The sequence below is a fragment of the Ictalurus furcatus genome, chromosome 6, assembly GCF_023375685.1.
Source record: "Ictalurus furcatus strain D&B chromosome 6, Billie_1.0, whole genome shotgun sequence".
In the NCBI taxonomy this organism is placed as follows: Eukaryota; Metazoa; Chordata; class Actinopteri; order Siluriformes; family Ictaluridae; genus Ictalurus; species Ictalurus furcatus.
In genome coordinates, this window is record NC_071260.1 from 19600133 (window position 1) to 19620275 (window position 20143).

The 20143-nt window shown below is 39.0% G+C and overlaps 2 protein-coding genes across 2 annotated transcripts in view; one reads left to right on the forward strand and one right to left on the reverse strand.

The window, feature by feature from the left end:
- galnt13 (UDP-N-acetyl-alpha-D-galactosamine:polypeptide N-acetylgalactosaminyltransferase 13) overlaps nt 1–12596 on the reverse strand; it is a 29961-nt gene extending 17365 nt beyond the window's left edge. The window contains exons 1-3 of the mRNA XM_053626986.1: nt 12048–12596; nt 7992–8241; nt 934–1102 (exon numbers count right to left, since the gene is read on the reverse strand). Coding sequence (XP_053482961.1) covers nt 934–1102; nt 7992–8133 — 311 coding nt within the window. The 5' untranslated portion in view covers nt 8134–8241; nt 12048–12596. The remainder of the gene's footprint in view (nt 1–933; nt 1103–7991; nt 8242–12047) is intronic.
- Nucleotides 12597–15156: 2560 nt separating this feature from the next.
- rprma (reprimo, TP53 dependent G2 arrest mediator candidate a) lies at nt 15157–19407 on the forward strand. Its single transcript, XM_053626987.1, has one exon. It carries the CDS (start codon nt 17726–17728, stop codon nt 18047–18049), a length of 324 nt encoding a protein of 107 aa, XP_053482962.1. The 5' UTR covers nt 15157–17725; the 3' UTR covers nt 18050–19407.
- Nucleotides 19408–20143: the final 736 nt, after the last annotated feature.

Sequence of the window (20143 nt, forward strand, 5' to 3'; positions counted from 1 at the left end):
TTCCATCTCTCCCCTTCTGTGATGCCAACGGCATGACTCAGTAAGAGGGCATAAAACTATGTCACACGGCAGCACAGTTTGTATCTGCAGGCTTGCTTTTAATAAACTACAACACTCTTGAGTAATCCAGATGATCCTCTGTGTGGTGTATTATTGATTTGAGTGGTATACATCACTGTCATGTTTCAACCTTTCTACAATTCTCGCTTCAAGTAGTTTTGTTCCGAATGCTGTACTGTAAAGCAGACTGTACATTCCTTGTTATCATCCCTAAAGCCATAATGCTAGCTCTGTGTTTTCCACTGAGGTCTGGGGAATGAAGAATATGCTTTAAAGATGAAAAATGTGAAGAAGTGGTGCTCATATTGTTGTAAAACTGAGATAAGAGTGTATAGAGAGAGAAAGGCTGTTAACAAATGGATACAACAAAACAGCAGAGTAAATCAGTGACCCGAGATGAATGCAGTCATGTTCCACCCTAACAGCTCTTCATTATGCTCCACAAATGGGATTTGGGTTTCAACAAACAAAGACTTTTCACATCTATTTGTAGCTGGCAGGAGAGAAAACAATCACAGTTTGATAGTTTTAAGAACATGACTGCACCTCTCTGCACTTTATATAACATATCCTGCAAAAAAAAAAAATGAAATTAGCTTGCTATTAGATAAAAAAGGGAGCTATATTTGAGATGTGTAATGCCACAAGGGTGTATATAAAAAGGGTTTCTATATTTAAAAACACATTAATGCTATCCTTATAGAATTCCTTCCTAATGCACGTGTGTAGCTTGGCGTATACAGCATGGGGTAAATGAGAACAGAATCTCCTTTGTGGTTGCTCTCAGTATGATTAATGTGGTTCAGCTAACATGTACACACACACAAAGATTTACACTCAAACACAATTAACCCAACCATCCTAAATGCTCACCCGTCCAATCGCACATCAGGCAGACTTCTGTTGAGTGCTATCATGTCACTGGCCATCAGGTTGAACTGGTTGATTTTAAAGAGTTCCTTCATCTTCTCTTGGTCCTCTTTCGGGATGATCACAGCCTTCCCCATCTCTCCTGGACCCTCATGAGTTCGGGACATCACAGCTGTGCAACAAAGGTAAAAGGTTAGATTAAGCATTCAGTTCAACGCACTTGGCAGAATGGAACCAACATTAGGCCATGTGCACTGTGATTACCACTGAACTTTTAGTCATGGAGTGTAGGCAGGAAGCTGAGTTCGAAATGTCTTTGAAAAAGAGTGTTGCAGTGAGCAGCTTTTCTGACTCACTGATCCATGTTATAGAATATGTCAGCTACAGTACATTGCAAGGCCACCCTTGGACTGTGACTTGCTGCTTTGCTACATAGCAAATCATTTTAGCAGCATTACACTACAATAATTACAAATATATCAATGTACAGTACAGGGTCAGAGTGTGTGTACTGGCAAAAGTATGCATGATAATAGTTTAAACTTTACGTAGTCAACTGCTACAAATGAGACATAAATTAAAGTAGGAAAAAAATGTAATGCCTAAAAAATAAATAGCAACAAGGCAATAACTTTATTCACTGAATCATGCTGATTACTGTATCGCAGTGTATAATCCACTCATCCATTTTCTGTACTGCGTATCCTACACAGGGTCATCTGAAACCTGAAGCATATCCCAGGGGATTCAGGATACGAGGCAGGGAACACCCTGGATGGGATTGCACACAGTTGCACACACACTCAAACACCCATTCACACTCTAAGGGCAATCTTGCTTGCTAGAGGCTTATCATACCATCTTGCTAATACTGGAAGCCCATCTACACCAAGTCAGTTAAGAGGATTCCACAACAACCCAGCCAAGATGAGACCTCAAATGATTCCAAAGCTTTCGATGTAAAAAGACTAGGATTAACCCGATGGTCTGTGGCGGGTGGATAGGTCAGATTATGCTAAAAATTACACAGCAAACCTAGGCTAGTATGGCCTTCCACATTCTCAGATCCTCAAAATGGCATAGAGAGGAGTGAAATATTTCCTGCATCACTGTCTAAGAAACATGTCTTAAAGAAGACCTGAACTGAATAAGAAATAAAGGCTCTAAATAACAGTACAGATTTTTTTTAAAAGAAAATACACAAAAGTAATTTTTAAAAGTCATCTTCAGGGTGTTATTCACTACTAGGTGCCCTAGTATAACAGATAACAGAATGTCAAATCCTTACACTGAATTTTGGGTGGTGGTATACATGCCAGATTCAAAGTCCTCATTAAATATATACATTCACAAAGCAGCGTTGTGAGTGGGGTAAGACCAAGGAATATAGCTGTGATGTGCGGCAAAAGGTTGTTGAGCTTCACAAAATTGGGTGTGGCTATAAGAAAATAGCACAAGCATTGAAAATGCCCATTTCCATCATCAGGGCAATAATTAAGAAGTTCCAGTCGAATGGAAATGTTATGAATCAACCTGGAATTGGACGTGTGTCTATATTGTCTCAACACACTGTGAAGAGGATGGTTTGAGTGGATAAAAAATCTCCAAGGATCACAGCTGGAGAATTGCAGAAGCCTTTTACAGGTGGTAGGTAATTAAGGTCACAGTTACAATAACTTAGGACACTAAAGAGACCTTTCCTTTGACTCTGAAAAACACCAGAAGAAAGATGTCTAGGGTTCCTGCTCACCTGCATGAACATGCCATAGGCCTGCTGCAGGGAGGCATGACGACTGCAGATGTGGTCAGAGCAATAAACTGCAATGTCTGTAACGTAAGACGGCTAAGACAGTGCTACAGGGAGACAGGAAGGAGAGCTGATCGTCCTTGCAGTGGAAAATTACATGTAACCATGTGTCCCCCCGAGACGTGATGGAGAACTTGTAAATGCCTTGGTGGAGGAACATCTCACAGCAAGAACTGACACATCTGGTGCAGTCCATGAGGATGAGATGCGCTGTAGTACTTAAAGCAGCTGGAGGCCAGATACACCGCATACTGACTGTTACTTTTGATATCGACCCCCTTTGTTCATGGACTCATTATTCCATTTCTGTTCATCAAATGTCAGTGAAACTTGTTCAGTTTATGTCTTAGTTGTTGAATGTTTTTATCTTAATACAAATATTTACACGTTAAGAAATTTGCTGGAAATAAAAGCAGTTGAATGCAAGAGGACGTTTCTTTTTTTGCTGAGTATATGTCTAAACGAACCAAACCATGGGAGAAAACCCACCAGGTTATGAAACAAACGCTTCAAAAGAGCCAGGTATGAAATTGCCCTGAGATTCAGGATTTTCACTTCATTTGAATCATTTCAGAAGTAACTTGTAACTTGATACTCTAGTAGTCTTCTATACTCACACGCATTATACAATTGTAAGCAACTCTTACACATATCTGCTACACCAATGGAGAGTCAGTCAGTAAGACAGAAATTCTGGTGCAAAGGTAAGTGGTGTGCATTGCTGTATTTATCCGAAAAGTAAATAAGCAATTTATTCTTAGATTAGATGCTAATGATTAGCCTCCATGCTGCAGGGCATCATTCAGACACCATACACAATTAATATATTTTTTAATTTACCTCTGCCCTAAAAACATTCACTGCTTGTATGTTGTCACACATATTTCCACGTCATTTTAATATGATTATGTTAAAGACGTCTTGTTCTTTTAACTTCATGTTAAAGAATCTGAGATAATTGAATACATTGGCCACCAAATATAAAAATGACACAAATTCCACTCTTAACCTTAACTTTAAACCTCATATTAGGAGGCTCCATAAGTCGTCTATTTCCGTCGGTGCCTACAACCAAAATCCTAAATGACCTAAATAGCACAAAACCTTCCACCTGGCACAATTCAGTAACAGTGCAAACCTGAATGGCTAACAGACTGTCACCGCTCTAAGCCCTGCTCTTCTTGGCACAAGGCTGCTTAAACCTCATTTGCCTATTTAACTCCCAAATAGCTTTCTGATGATGCTCAGTCAGTCACTTTTCCTCAGGAGCTGCAACAGTCCCTTGTTTGAACCAGAAAAGCCGCTTATCTCACAGTCGTAAACCTATTTATTAGGGACAGCATCCAAGTAAAGACAAGGAAGCAGTGATGTTGTGGATTATACAGCAAGGAACTGGCAGTAGGGAGGCTCATTCATCACAGCGAAATCCATTAGCAAAGCTATCAAGTCACATTGCCAGAGAACTGTTTGGAGAGATTTTACAGCCAGGAGTGGATGAAAACTTGTTTAAAAACTTGAAAGTGAATAAAGGGAGAAACCGATCCCACAATTCGTAAACATCTTTTGGACATTGACTAAGAACATGGCCTTGCAGCTTACTCGGTGTGCTCAAATAAAACTGCTCAACAAGCCTAACCGATACATGACTGAATAGTATGTACGTAAAACAAGACCATGTAGTCATCTCTCTACAGAAATCACTGATGCTGGATGTGTTCTCTGTGTCAGTGCTCAGTGTGTGTGGAGTTTGTATTTTCCTCTGGGTACTCCCCCTGTCCAAAGACTTGCGCTGTAGGCTGTCTGACGTCTCTAAATTGTCCGCAGTGTAAGAATGTGTGTGTGTGATTGTGCACTGCGATGGGTTGGCACCTTGTCTAGGGTGTCCCCCACCTTGTACCCCGAGTTCCCTAGGAAAGGCTCCAAGCTCCCACTGACCCTGTGTAGGATAAGAGGTATGGAAAATGGATGGATGTCTTCTAGACAGGCTGGTTCACTTTGGTTGTGGGATACCGTGTTGCTTGTCATTTTCCCCCATCACCAGAACTTGATATTAGGTTTGTAGCACTTTAGTTGTTTTCTAAATTGAATAGCCAATCAGCATTTTCACTAGTCAAACTATCACCACCCAAATGTAATCATTTAAATCTTGCATTTATAGAACAGAAATGAATCATTATGCAACAACGATTCATTTTAGCTGTCACTGGAACAAACATACAGTATAGAAGATGATTACTGAGAGTGTGAAGTTTTCCATCCTGCTAAATTGGGTGTTAAATAACCATATGTCTCACTGCTTGGGAAAAGCTCTCACATGGTGAAATTTTCTACTATACATAGTTACAATATTTTTCTGGAATGAAATATGTTTCTCTTTTCCCTCTATCTCAGTTTATATCATTTTAAAGTCTGGCTATACCGAAATGTGAAAAGAGAGAAAACTGTATTTAAAGATTTCATTCCAAAGGAGCATCATGGGCACTTTGACAGCTGGTATCTGTTTACAAACTTAATTTTTTTTAGGCTTACATTCATTTGGCTACTGCACACATACATACATACATACATACATTATATATATATATATATATATATATATATATATATATATATATATATATATATATATATATATATATATATATATATATACACACACACACACACACACACACACACACACAGTATCTCACAAAAGTGAGTACACCCCTCACATTTTTGTAAATATTTGATTATATTTCTAATGTGACAACACTGAAGAAATGACACTTTGCTACAATGTAAAGTAGTGAGTGTACAGCTTGTGTAACAATGTACATTTTCTGTCCCCTCAAAATAACTCAACACACAGCCATTAATGCCTAAACCACTGGCAACAAAAGGGAGTACACCCCTAAGTGAAAATGTCCAAATTGGGCCCAAAGTGTCAATATTTTGTGTGGCCACCATTATTTTCCAGCACTGCCTTAAGCCTCTTGGGCATGGAGTTCACCAGAGCTTCACAGGTTGCCACTGGAGTCCTCTTCCACTCCTCCATGATGACATCACGGATGTCGACTCCACCTTCCGTTTGAGGATGCCCCACAGATGCTCAATAGGGTTTAGGTCTGGAGACATGCTTGGCCAGTCCATCACCTTCACCCTCAGCTTCTTTAGCAAGGCAGTGGTCGTCTTGGAGATGTGTTTGGGGGTTGTTATTATGCTGGAATACTGCCCTGCGGCCCAGTCTCCGAAGGGAGGGGATCATGCTCTGATTCAGTATGTCACAGTACATGCTGGCATTCATGGTTCCCTCAATGAACTGTAGCTCCCCAGTACCGGCAGCACTCATGCAGCCCCAGACCATGACACTCCCACCACCATGCTTGACTGTAGGCAAGACACACTTGTCTTTGTACTCCTCAACTGGTTGCCGCCACACACGCTTGACACCATCTGAACTAAATAAGTTTATCTTGGTCTCCTCAGACAGGACTCAGTTCCAGTAATCCATGTCCTTAGTCTGCTTGTCTTCAGAAACTGTTTGCGGGCTTTCTTGTGCATCATCTTTAGAAGAGGCTTCCTTCTGGGACGACAGCCATGCAGACTAATTTGATGCAGTGTGTGGCGTATGGTCTGACCACTGACAGGCTGACCCCCCACCCCTTCAACTTCTGCCGCAATGTTGGCAGCACGCATACGTCTATTTCCCAAAGACAACCTCTGGATATGACGCTGAGCACGTGCACTCAACTTCTTTGGTCGACCATGGCGAGGCCTGTTCTGAGTGGAACCTGTCCTGTTAAGCCGCTGTATGGTCTTGGCCACCGTGCTGCAGCTCAGTGTCAGGGTCTTGGCAATCTTCTTATAGCCTAGGCCATCTTTATGTAGAGCAACAATTCTTTTTTTCAGATCCTCAGAGAGTTCTTTGCCATGAGGTACCATGTTGAACTTCCAGTGACCAGTATGAGGGAGTGTGAGAGCGATGACACCAAATTTAACATACCTGCTCCCCATTCACACCTGAGACCTTGTAACACTAACAAGTCACATGACACCGGGGAGGGAAAATGGCTAATTGGGCCCAATTTGGACATTTTCACTTAGGGGTGTACTCACTTTTGTTGCCAGTGGTTTACACATTAATGGCTGTGTGTTGAGTTATTTTGAGGGGACAGCATATTTACACTGTTACACAAATGTACACTCACTACTTTACATTGTAGCAAAGTGTCATTTCTTCAGTGTTGTCACATGAAAAGATATAATCAAATATTTACAAAAATGTGAGGGGTGTACTCACTTTTGTGAGATACTGTATATCTATCTATCTATCTATCTATCTATCTAATATATATTTATCTATCTATCTATCTATCTATATATATATATATATATATATATATATATATATAAAAATATATATATATATATATACACACATACACACACACACACACAACAACTTGATCAAACTTGACGGGGTTTCGCAGGCCGCCACACACAGGTCTTCACCTAGACATAATGTGTATTTGTTTCTCTAAGTCTCTAGGTTTGAAAAATTAAACACTGGGTCAGTCATATTCACTCGTGACCTGTCCACTACTTTTCATTTAAACGTCTGGTGTTTGGCTTTCTCATAATATTTCTATTTGCATACTTTGATTCTTGGGTGCTGATCATTATTTGGCCTGGGTTGTTTTTTTTTGGTTTTTTTTAAACACAAGGTATGTCACCATATAGCTAGCCTAGATAGGAGTCCTTGAAGTGTGAATAAATAAAGTGTACGTTTATTTATCAGATAAACCAGCAGAAGAAAATGTACAAGCTTATATAGACCATTCATGGTATAAGCTATATAGAGCACTCATTGGTTTAGAATGAGTCGCAATCACAGGGTTAACCACCAAGTTAACCCAAATTTGACCCATATTTGATGGGGAAGGGGGTTAAATTTTGAAGCCCTAACAGCCAATCATGTTTTTGGTTCTGTTAAAAAGTGCAGTAATAGGAAATCACTTTTAAAAAAGAGATTTATAGGCTTCACAAGCTTTACACTGCATATTTCCCTTTTCTACATCCAAAGCAAAAATGCTGGCATTAAAGTTGGGCCGTTGTCCTAGATCACAATTATCTGGCTGATTTTAAAGATTTCCCATTCATTATTTACATCACATGAGCTTCATGGCTCAACGTTCCATCCATTTATTTCATGTATCATTTCATCTTTTCATGAAACAACTGAGAAATGTATGAGCTATGATATTGGACTCACCTCGGAGAGCGGGCAGGAGTGAGTGGTCCTTCCGGTTATCACATTTGTTACACTCGCTGAAGTAGAGCAGCAGGAAGACATCTACCAGCACCCAGACCAGCGAGGTGGTGAGCACCACCTTACAGTAAACAAAGCGCCGCATGAGCCTTACAGATGTCAGGAGGCCAGTGTGAGATCAGATACAGCGAGATAGGAGAGGCCAGGCAGCACAGCGGCGATGCAGCAGAACACAAAGGACGCCGTCATCCCACTAGCAGGAGAAAGAACAACAATTACAGATATATTGGAAGCACAGGACCACAGACTTGATGCAAGTTAATATACTTAAATGCACTAGAGAATCACAGCTTAAAAAAAAACAAAAAAACACATGAACTAGTTAATGTGGGTCTGCAATACTGGTTTAGTAGCAAAACCTCAATATACTTGCTAGTAAGTTTGTTTTTTGGTTTTTTTTCCTTCCCCCAAGAAGAGACTCGTCGTTTTATTCTCAACAAGGGGTGTTGCTGTTTGAAATTTTTATATGATTATCTACTATAAAAATTTCAGTTTCATGGTATAATGGTATTGACCATTAATCAGCCTTTTTAAAAACACACAAGCCAGCAGTAAAAATTAAAAGAAAAAATGATTATTACAAAACCTTTGCACAGCTTTGTAAAACAAAAACCAAAAGAAAGCAAAATGATCAAATCCCCTAATTGTTCTTCTTTCTTAGTAAGGTATCATTGGGAAATGTTGAGAGAATTTCTTTTTTTGTCTTCAAAATATCTCTTTACGTTGTCAGTATTTATCATGTTGTCACTATTAGCTGAAAGAGAGAGTGGCTGTGTGGAAAAGTGGAATGCTCAGCAAAAGAATAATAATAATAATAAATTAAATTAAATTTGTGTGGCAGTGTACAGTGCTGCTTAGCCAAAACAGATAGTCGTTTTCTAGTTGAATTTCTGCAGAAATGTAATGTTCTTCTGTGCTTTTTATAGCTGTCGTGTATGATAAATTTATGAACATGCGGGTACTGGCAGCAGAGGAAGCAGTGTAACATGTTTACAAATGGATTGGATTACACAGCCACCATGCAGGGAGAAACAAAGGTTGCTTTAGTATGATTTAGGGGACATCCAAAGAGAGGGGGTTGGGCCAGAAAAGTTTTGGGGAGGTGCAGCTGAATACAGTATTGATCAGAACTACGTAGAAGGAACTTGATCAGGTAAAGACAAATAATAAACAGATAGATGGTAATACATTTAAAGTCGTGTTTCCTCCTACTTCCCAAAAAACATGCTCATATTTGGAAATATGTGTGTGCATTTTGGGCTGTGATGGACTGGCGTCCCATCCAGGGTGAATTCCTGCCTCACACACAGTATTCCAGGGATTGACTCTGGATCTACATGGCCAGGATAAAGTGCCTGCAGAACATGAATGATTCAGTAAAGTTTACTGAAACAAACAAACATTCTCACACTCACTGATCATATTCTCATCTGCCTGGGCAAGTGGAAGCATCTCAAACAAAAGGTTTTGATGCTGAATTAGTCAAAAGAGGAAGTCAGGAGAGAATAGTCGGAGATATGTGCGTGATAGAGCTTGTCAGAATGGACTGTTTTTCCACACCTCCCCCAGATACCTCTGGAGGGAAATCAAATAATCTAATTTCCATCTAACCTTCACTACTCGTGTGTTGTCTCACTATTCTCCCTCCCACTAATGAAACGAGATTTCTTACAGGCTTGGCTGATTCAAACATTGAATGCTAATTGCAGCAGGCTCTCTTTACTAAACACACTTAAATACATGTACAACACTGAACCGAACAGCTCAAGCAGGCCTCTTTCTCTCGTTCTCTCACACACTAATACTGAGACCTCAAATTGGACCGTGACTTTTTTTCCTGGCCATCTGCTTGGTTGACCAGCTTTGTGTTACGGATGTATTTCCACCAGTCATGCCTCAGGCCAGGGCTGTACTCCTGAGTCTCTGCTGGAAAGGCACAGTTATTAGAGCAGCCATCTGCATGGATGGACCTACACTGTCCACTGAGCAAAGCACGCAAGCAAAACAAGACTGACCTGCATTACAATTACAAATCTCTCTAAATATCAAGACTTTCTGAGCTTTCATAAAGGGCTCAAACACATGCCCATTTATCATGTTCTGAAATATGTCAATGAATTCGAATGCCTGCTCAAAAGATGTATGGAATTGAGAATCTTGATTAAAAAACTTTGTTAGAATGGGTACATAATAATCATAAAGTTCAATGTCTCAGTAAAAGTATTCCAAACAACATATTGTAAGTATGAAAATTCAGCCTTGGGTTTGATTTATTTATTTAATTTTTTTCTACTTCAGTCCTAGAGAAAACATAGTAGTGCAGTATAGCTTAAAGGGTTTAGTCCTTGATCTTCTCTTCACTCACCACATGATTTGAAGATGGAGCAGCAATGCCAATCCTAAAAGGTTTAACAGCACCTATGATCTGCAACAACTTTCTGACAACTGAACAGAGAACCAACCAAACCTGATTCACCAATGTGACACTAATCACACATCCTGTGCTTCATACAAAAACACCAGAACACAAAGACCTTAAAAACCTTAATTCAAAGTAATAAATACTACATTCTAATTAGTTTTCTCCATTCTAGTCAGTTGATAATGCTTCGTAGTTTTCATTTTAGTAATTAACTAAATTCTTTATCCATAGAAATGCAGATGCACACAACACAGCGTAAAGGCCTTATCCTCATGATCTTCAATGTGAATCATTTAATGAACAAACTGCTGGTGTAGTGTTACCTTGTTTTTGAGACCCTGTAGCCATTATCATTAGTTTTGTGTAACACAAAACCTGAAAACGCCGCTGAGTGCATCTTAATTAAACACTCAGATGAATGCAGATGTCTAGCATGATTCACTGCTGTACAGTCAACAAGACATTTTAATTTGCAAGCAATACAATGTCACAATGAACTGGACTATTAGTAATATAGTCCAACACAATTGTAATTAGACTTTCTATATTAGGAAGGCCACAGCCTACAGGAGTATAAAAACATTGCTTTGTAATATTTGAACTTTTGGCACTAACGAGCCAGAGTTTAATGATTACATGCTATAACACAACGTGTTCTGTTGATGATAATTAGCTGACGAGTTGAATAGGACACGTTCAAAATTGTGGGCCGTTGTGGATTTGCAGGACAAGAGCTTGACAACTCACACCATGCTCTATGTACTACTTTAAAGCTTTTTTTGTGCCAGTTAGTAAAGAAAAATAAGGAAAAAACACTGTAATGAGACATCCAGCTCCACTGGGTACATCTTGATCAGCGCGCTATACTTTTGTCACATTTGTCACGTCCAGGTAAACATGTAACAACAAATGTAGCCTAAGAGTTAGTACTAAGAAAACGTTTTAAACTTAGTAGAGCTTCATGTGGTAACTAATATCCAAATTGAAATGAAACTAGTCCTATCTTTATCATATATTATTATCATTTGTTTGACATGAATACTTGCACTTAATTTTTTTTGTTTGTTTTCGTATATGTAATGTTTGTGTCATTGTATGCATGGCTCTAGCTAACTTGTCCAGTGTTTCTTTATACCTTTACACGTGCTTAATTAAAATTATTGTTCTTCTTCTTCTTCTTATTATTATTATTATTATTATAGGCTACAGACCATTGACACTGATCATGATAAATCGGTTACTGAATTTATTATTATTATTATTATTATTATTATTATTATTATTATTGGCTACAGACCATTATGACCCTGATCAGGATAAAGTGGTTACTGAATGAATTATTATTATTATGATGATTATTAGTAGTAGTAGTAGTAGTAATAGTAGTAGAAGCTGTAGTAGTAGCAAATGTCTCTCAGCATTCATTTAGGCTGTCATCTATCTGTCATTTAGCTCAGCTTAGTTTAAAGTCATCAATAATTTATTGTATTAGATGTTTGACTCGCACGGTTATTACCCAAACATAAATACATTTCTAGAAAGAAACACCTCGCTCAGTGAAGGTGACACACACTTACTGAACAGAATAAATCTTTATCCGGATGAATGCCACCCGCAGGAGCTGTCAGTCAGCCAGCAACGTGTTGCATCTGGTCGCTTGTCCTCTAATTACAACTGGATGGCTGTTTATTTCCTGACAATCTCAACAGAAAACATCGCCTGCCATTATAGAACACTGATATGGCTTTATGCATAAATATAACGTTATGTCTAAGATCAGCCTCGGGATCAGATATGGCTTCCTAACGCAGTGGCAGCTCCGGTTAAGTGGCTAGCTTCATCATTCCTCGACTCGGATGCTCGATGGTGCTAGCTGCATCCATGCCCTATACACGGCTCTCCTCTGACGCGTCAGCTGTATCATTCCTCTTCATAACTCTTACATTTCCATAATGATCACAACCCGTGTTACAGCCGCAGAGACGCCGTCTCGCACGGACTCTAGAAGCGCAGCTCAGCCGCAAGATATGCCCTTGCATTGGATTTGTGAGCTAGGAAACAGGTACCTAACCTAATAGGTTTAATTTGAGTGAAACGCTTCCAAACTGGCACAGTTTCGCTCATTGGAGAAAAGGCGTTCCCGTCATGAGCCTAGCGCGCATGCGCACCAGAGATGCGCACTATTTATCTCGGCTCCATTCTGCACGTGCACAGATGGTTTAGATCGGGGGTGTACTAACTTTTTCGGCTGTGGCGCAAATGAAGAGAATCTATTAACACGAGCTACGTGCTACATGTAGCCTCATATCCACATTACATCATGTGATTATTTCAACGAAAAGGTTCAGCATTTCCTGGTGTATACCTGCAGCGCTTATAATAGTGTTAAAGTCCCCATGAAATCAAAATTGACGTTTTGTGGCTTTTAGTTTGAATATGTTAGCCTTGAGGTTATCTATAAGCTAATGTGCTCGAAAACAATGACAAAATTCTCATTTAGAACATATATGCATGCAAAATGTACAGTCTCTCTCTACCAACAATACGGATCAACAATTTTGATGACATCATTCTGCACTCTCATCAGATTTCTCAGTGAGGGCCACATTGCTTTAGTTATTATTTACTTAAAAAAGTTCATACATTTAATTGTCATTTCGGTTTAAAATTACAAGACTACATTTTATAGGATGTTTATAGGAAGACTTTAAAAAAACACTTGCATAAATAATGTCAACTGTGGATCTAACTGCAAATTTTGATTAGATTTTTTTTTAAGGCGTGTTGTTTATATTACACATAATGTTTAGAGTTTCTTGACAATGTGGATTTGGGTTCTATGTGTGGATGAGGAATTAAAAGTATTATTAAAAATATTCCAGTGGCTTTAATGAATAAATATGGTATAAACAGAGATGTACGTCATTTGTTATATATTTTTTTTCTTTGTTGCCCCCATGTCTGTTTAAATCTAGCCTTGTGACATTAATGTAGGCCTATATTTTAAAGAGTAGTGAGAAAAAATATTGTGATGTGATCCGTTTAAGATTCCGTTTTAGGTGATAGTGACATCCAGTGGTCATGCAGGGGCGTGCATCTAAATTTCTACTATAGCAAATAATGAGGGCATTATATAAACACCCTAGACTGGTACTGCATGAGAAACGTCTCATCATAAGTGAATGACAAACAAAATGTGAGTTTTATTACTAGTGGGGTTGAAATGTACCTTTATTCTGAAGGCCTGTCGGCTTTTTCAGGCAATAACTGTTCACCAGTACCACTGAGTATGTATTTATTGGTGATAAAAATGTATATTTGTTTTTATTATCAAGCAGTCCTCTGGGATTAGGTTTGTAATAACAATAATGTGTAGTTATGGCATGCAAGACCAAAAAGTGTCAACTCTTCTGTTCCAGCCATTGGAAATGGAGAGTTTATATAAATCTTTGAAGTCGATTCCACACACAGAAACCGATTCAGCTCACATGATGATGAGGAGGATGTGAAACTAAGCTGTGGCCGTCTGAAAGTGCAGCAAATAGAAATTCAGAAATTCAGTTTCGGAAGAAAGCAGGATACGAGGGAAACTGTGAAATTTATTACCAAAAAAAAGCTTACAGTAAAACAATTTTGGCCTAAAGCACGAAAGCTTTACAGGGAAAATGAAGAACTATACTCGTGATTCAGGCACCAGCCGAGTAAGTTACACAACAATTAGCTAGCGTTAGCTTTTTTAGATAGACCGTTGTTCAAAACAGATTTATAAAATAAAATAAAAAAGCTAGAATATGGCGTTAAGTTAGTTTTGTTTTCGATATCCGTCACATATTCAGCGATAAATGGCAATAACTCCAAAACGACTTGCCCCAAAAATCTAAACAGTATTACCGCTAACAGGACAAGCTTCCTTTTCATTATTCTCGATCGATATAATGAGCAATGTGACTCACATTATGAGAGGTAGTTAACCTAGGAAGGCTCGCTCTTGGCGGAGCTGTAAGTAAGGGACCGTGGGGAAAGTGCAAGTTTTCTTCGTTTTTGCTATAACTTCGTGGGTGGTGTTTTTGTAATAGCCTTTTTTTGTATAGGCAAGAGGATAGGCATGACATCCGTGTCATTCAGTAGAGGACAGTGGACAACTTTCTCCTTTCACAACCTCTCTTTTTACCCCTATTGGTAGAAAAGGGAATTGCATGTCCAACATTAACTTTCTATTTGAGAGTTGTCTACTGTCCTCCTCTACTGAATAACACTCGTCTCATGCCTATACGCTCTTTAACAAAAAATAAATAAATAAATAAATAAATAAATAAATAAAAAGGCTATTACAAAAACACCACCCACAAAGTTATAGCAAAAACGAAGAAAACTTACACTTTCCCCACGATCCCTTACTTACAGCTCCGCCAAGAGCGAACCTTCCCTGCGTAACTCACGTAGCGGCGGCTTTTGCGGAGCAGTGCTCATTATATCGAGCGAAAATAATAAAAAGGAAGCTTGTGAAACATTATTAGCTTTGCCCTTTTGGCGGTAATACTGTTTAGATTTTATGTGTGCAAGTCGTTTTGGAGTTATTGCCATTTATCGATGAATATGTGACGAATATCGAAATGAAAACTAACTAAACTCCGCTGTAATATGAAGAGCTGACATGAATGATCGGTAACTAATGTCCGACAACTTGTTACTAAAAATGCAACGTTATTTATCTAAAGTACAGGTTACCCAGTGACATTATAGCTATGGCTAGCAACTCTGCAGGCTATGTCTCAAAAGTGTCTTTACAGTGTCTTCTGTCCTCTTTATGTATTAAAATGTGTCCAAAATTGTTTACAGATGTTGCTGCTGGCAGATTGGGGGTTTGTTTTTTTTCATAATAACATCCTACAAAAAAAAGCTGTTGCTTAAACTTTTCCTTAAAGAAAATTATATTTGACACATTTAAATCAAGAATTTCATAAATAATACAAATTCCATGTTTTCTCTTATTTGGTTTCTGTGACTCTTCCAGGACCATGGATCTGTGAGGCAGCAATGCTGCCTGCTGTGCCACATCACCCTCTACTTATTCATCTTAGAGCAATTAACATTTATGATTCATCTCCTGCTTCTGTGAGTAATCTCACTTGGATGCCCCAGAGACTTACACATCCCAAGAACTGCTGTCGTGACTATGAGATGTTTCACTACAAATAAATCTGACTTATAGCGAGAGTCAGATTCATAGAATGTTGGGGGGTTTTTTTAACATCCTGTATGTATCATTATGGATCACTGTTGTTTGTCTTCTCTGTAGGACTGTCTGGTGTCAAACAGAGGATACATTCCCTTTTAAGTGTTGCTCTTTATATTGTTTGAGGGCATTTTTCCTTGCCACTATCACTGAATGTTGAGTACTCTATTTATCCATCTGTCTCTCGATCCACCCACCATTTTACTTTTTTTTCCACAGCAGAAATGTCAGATATAGGACATTAATGTATTCGATATAATCATTTGGACTGTAGTATATTTCTCAGCTGATATAACTCCAGGCAACATTTCAAAGCTCTGAGCAGTGAAATTATTCACTACCAATGATCCTATTTACATTTTGTAGTGTTATAACTTGCGGTGGAAATTTATTTAATTTGATGTTTTTACCATTTGGTTTGCACAATATGTCTAACATTTGAAGATGGTAAATTATTGTGGCACAAAGGTTTTTTTTTTTTTTTAAGTAGCCATTTGTTGGTTGCATACTGTAAGTATTCACCCCCTCTGACAATACTTGCCAAAATATTAACTTTGTCCATTGGGATCCTGATATTTTTAGCCATTCGTCTCAACAGCATTGTTTACCAATGGAGACCACTGGTAAACAGCTGTTCCCACATAGGATTGAGGGTTTAGGATTGAGGACTTCAACTGGGCTTCTAACACATTCAACTTCTTGATTTTCCATTGTAGTTTTGGCAGTATTTTTGGGTTATTATCCAGTTGGAAGGTGGACATCCTCCCCAATCTCAAATCTCTTGCAGGCTTGATCAGGTTTTCTTCTAGGGTTGTGCTGTATTTGGCTCCATCCATCTTTGCCTCATCCCTAACCAGTTTACCAGTCCCTGCTGATGAAAAGCATCCCCACATCATGATCCTCCCTTCACCATGCTTCACTGTGGGGATCATGTTCTCGGGGTGATGAGCAATGCTGGACTTCCAATGCACTCCAAATGGGATTTCATATGGATTTTTTCAACAATGGCTTTCTTCTCACCACTTGTCCATAAAGCACAACTTTTTTTATTTTCCATGTTATAGATCTAGTCCCTCTGAGCTACAGTCTGTATCTCTTCAGCTACTTCTGAATTACTCTTGGCCTCTTGTTTGCTTCTTTGACTAATGCCTTCCTTTCCCAGTCAGTAATATTTGGTGGACGGTTTATGCAATCATAACTTGCACAATGGTTTTTAATTTGTGAATAATTTTGCTAACTATATTGACATTTCCTCTAACAGTGGTATGGGCTATTTTGTGCAGATTCGTGACATATAATCCTAAATTTCATTTCATTTCCAGGTTGCACCACTACAAAATGTGGAAAACTTGATTTAGCAGGCCACTAAGCCCCACAGTAGAAAGTTATGAAAAAGTTCTATTGCATGTATCCCATACCATAGACATTAAAAAAAAAATAATTGCTTTGCAATCCATGATTGGTTCTACAGTTCTGGAGGCATGTTTTTTTAACATTCCAATTTTACAGTAACGTTGTTTTGCATCTGTAGTTATTGCTATGGACCTTACGCGAATGGCTTCAATTTGATGTCATCCTGTCGAGTGTGATGAAACGGAAAGCTGGGGCCCGCCTACAAGTTGCCTGTCGTGATTTCGCTCTAGGTGGCGCCATTTGGCACGAGTCCAGGCATCGACGGGTTCGTGTGCGTGTGTGTGTGTGTGTGTGTGTGTGCGCGCGCGCGTGCGCGTGCGCCATCTCCACCATAAATGGTTCTCCCCAGAAGGTACAATATCCCATTGCCTGTGTGCACCGAGTGCGCGCTGCCTCATTACTTCCGTTTTTGACACGCAGTCACGGGATGTTGTGTGCAAAGCAGAACCGTCTCTGGAGCTCCTCTCCCTGCACACTTCTTCCCACTTCTGATCCAGTTTCCTACTTGAAGAACTAAAATAAGACTCTTTGGACGCATTGAATACTCTCCTTTTTTTCTCTCTCTTTTTTTTTTGCAACTGAGCACCTGTGTGACGAATACAGGAAATGACAATGAACGGCACGGCGTTTAACCAAACGGACGGCGGTATTTTTTCCAACCGGACTGAGGAGATCTTGTCGTGTTGTAACTTCTCGTCGGTGGTGACGGATGACGGCTTCGCGGCGGCGGCACCGGACGATGAGCGCAGCCTCTTCATCATGAGAGCGGTGCAGATCGCCGTGATGTGCGTGCTGTCTCTCACCGTGGTGTTCGGCATCTTCTTTCTCGGCTGCAACCTTCTCATCAAGTCCGAGGGGATGATTAACTTTTTGGTGACGGATCGGCGACCGAGCAAAGAAGTGGAAGCTGTTATAGTGAGCGTGTATTAGCGCGCTCCATAGTTACAAGACTAAAAAGGTTTTCTTTCCAGTAAATGCAAGTGAACTTGCGTCCAAAACGCGTACTAACGTATAACACAGCTTAGTATGCGCTTTCACACGCGACCTTTCCAAGTTCCTCTTCAGCCAAAGTGAATGTTAAGTGAACATACTGCAGAGTTTATGTGCACACCACTGAAGAAGGTCGGACCTACCACCTGAACTGTCATTTTTATGTTAGGATACAAGTCCCATCTATTTACCGAAAGTGTTTCTTTGCGCACGAATGAGTGTTGGGATACATTGTGTGTGTGTGTGTGTTGTCTGCAGCAAGCCGTGCGCACTTCTGAGTTGATTTTTTTTAATGAACACACTATATGACATGTTTTTTGTAAAACTGCACGGATGTGCGTTTGTTTAAATTGATAGGCTACATATAATGTTTCAACGTTAAAAGGAATAAAAAAAAAAAAACGAATAATGTACACAAAAAGTGTTTCCTCCAGAATTTTTATGAGTTTACCTGTAGCAGTGTCTTGGGTTACAAGCCACAGTTTGTTGCATTATAAAAAAAAAAAGTTTGTTTTTTTTACTTGATGAGTGAGCTTAAATAGGACTTTTTTAATTAAATAAGATACGCACAGTGTCATTTATTCTTCATTGATTAATTAATTAATTCTTAATCAGGACCTTATAATTCTATGGTCAGTGTGTGTGTGTGTGTGTGTGTGTGTGTGTTGCAAAATTTATTGCATTATACTGTATAATGTACATTTCATAATGTATCATGTACACACACATGCATATGTATGTATATAATGTTCTCCATGGACAGTTAGTGTTTAAATGGGATATCAATGGGGAATAATCTATTCCTATCATTAGAGCACCTGTGCTCCTTTTATCATTAGTAACAATTGCGTCACAGGAGTTTTTCTTCCATTTAGTCGAGTTTTCCATTTTTCCATTTTCTCTGATTATAAATTACACGTGTGGGAATTTTATTCAACAAGTGAACCATCCGCTCTCTTCTAATCTCTCTTTGAAGCATCTAATTCACATTTTTAAAGGAGTGTGAAAAACATTATTAACAACTGAGTCAGTTCATATGATGTCACAACAATCATATATCATTACACTGGATTAAATAATTTATGGAACATTCTCGAGGTGATCATTTGACTGATGGCTTGTGTATCTTACAAGGGCAAGTTACAGATGAAACTGAGCAGCTTGAAGAGTTGCCTTTACACGAGTAAATCTTTTGTTGTTCAGATTTGCCTGATTGAATTACTATGAATAAGTCATCAGTTTGAGTTCAGGAGTAAACTAACTCCAATTCACATGTTCATAGTTTATCAAGTGGTCATCTTCCGTGGCCTAATAGCAGGGTTTTCATACATAGTGGTCATCATAGTGTACTATAGATTCTAAAAACAAGCGAATAAATCTTTTCTAAACGTGTTTACCACACTAGGCAGAATGTCAGTGATTAAGTACATATGCCAGCAGTAAGCCAGACCTATTTATAAGAGTGTGAGAGAGCTGTGAGCTTGCTAACTTCATCGTTCCTTGAATAATAATGGAAAAGGCACACTTATATAGATCTAGCCAGATCACAATTACACCATTCCTATTTAAAGTAAAAGCTAGTTTTGTTCTGTCAGGTCCATAAGTATTTGGATAGGGACACAATTTTTATCATTTTGCCTCTGTACACCACCACAGTGGATTTGAAATGAAGCAATCAATATGCAATTGAAGTGTAGACTTTTTTCACATGCTCAAAAGTAATTGGACAAATGAGTGATAAGCAGGTTTATGGTCAGGTGTGGTCTGTTTCCTCGTTATTTCATGAAAAATTAAGGTGATAAAAGATCTGGAGTTCATTTCAAACATTGAATTTGCAATTCTTATCTATTCATGGGAACTCTCAATATGCTGTCCAAAGAAGTGTGGATGCAAGTGAAGAAGGCCTTCATTTGGCCGAAAAAAAAAAACCCCAGAACAGACCTACCAGAGAGATAGCAGAAACTTTAGGAGTGGCGAAATCAACAATTTGGTACATTCTTAAAAAGAAGGAATGCACTGGTGAACCCAGCAACA

Excerpts from the sequence above, each read along its gene's own strand:
- rprma (XM_053626987.1), top strand. The coding sequence starts at position 17,726 with ATGACAATGAACGGCACGGCGTTTAACCAAACGGACGGCGGTATTTTT.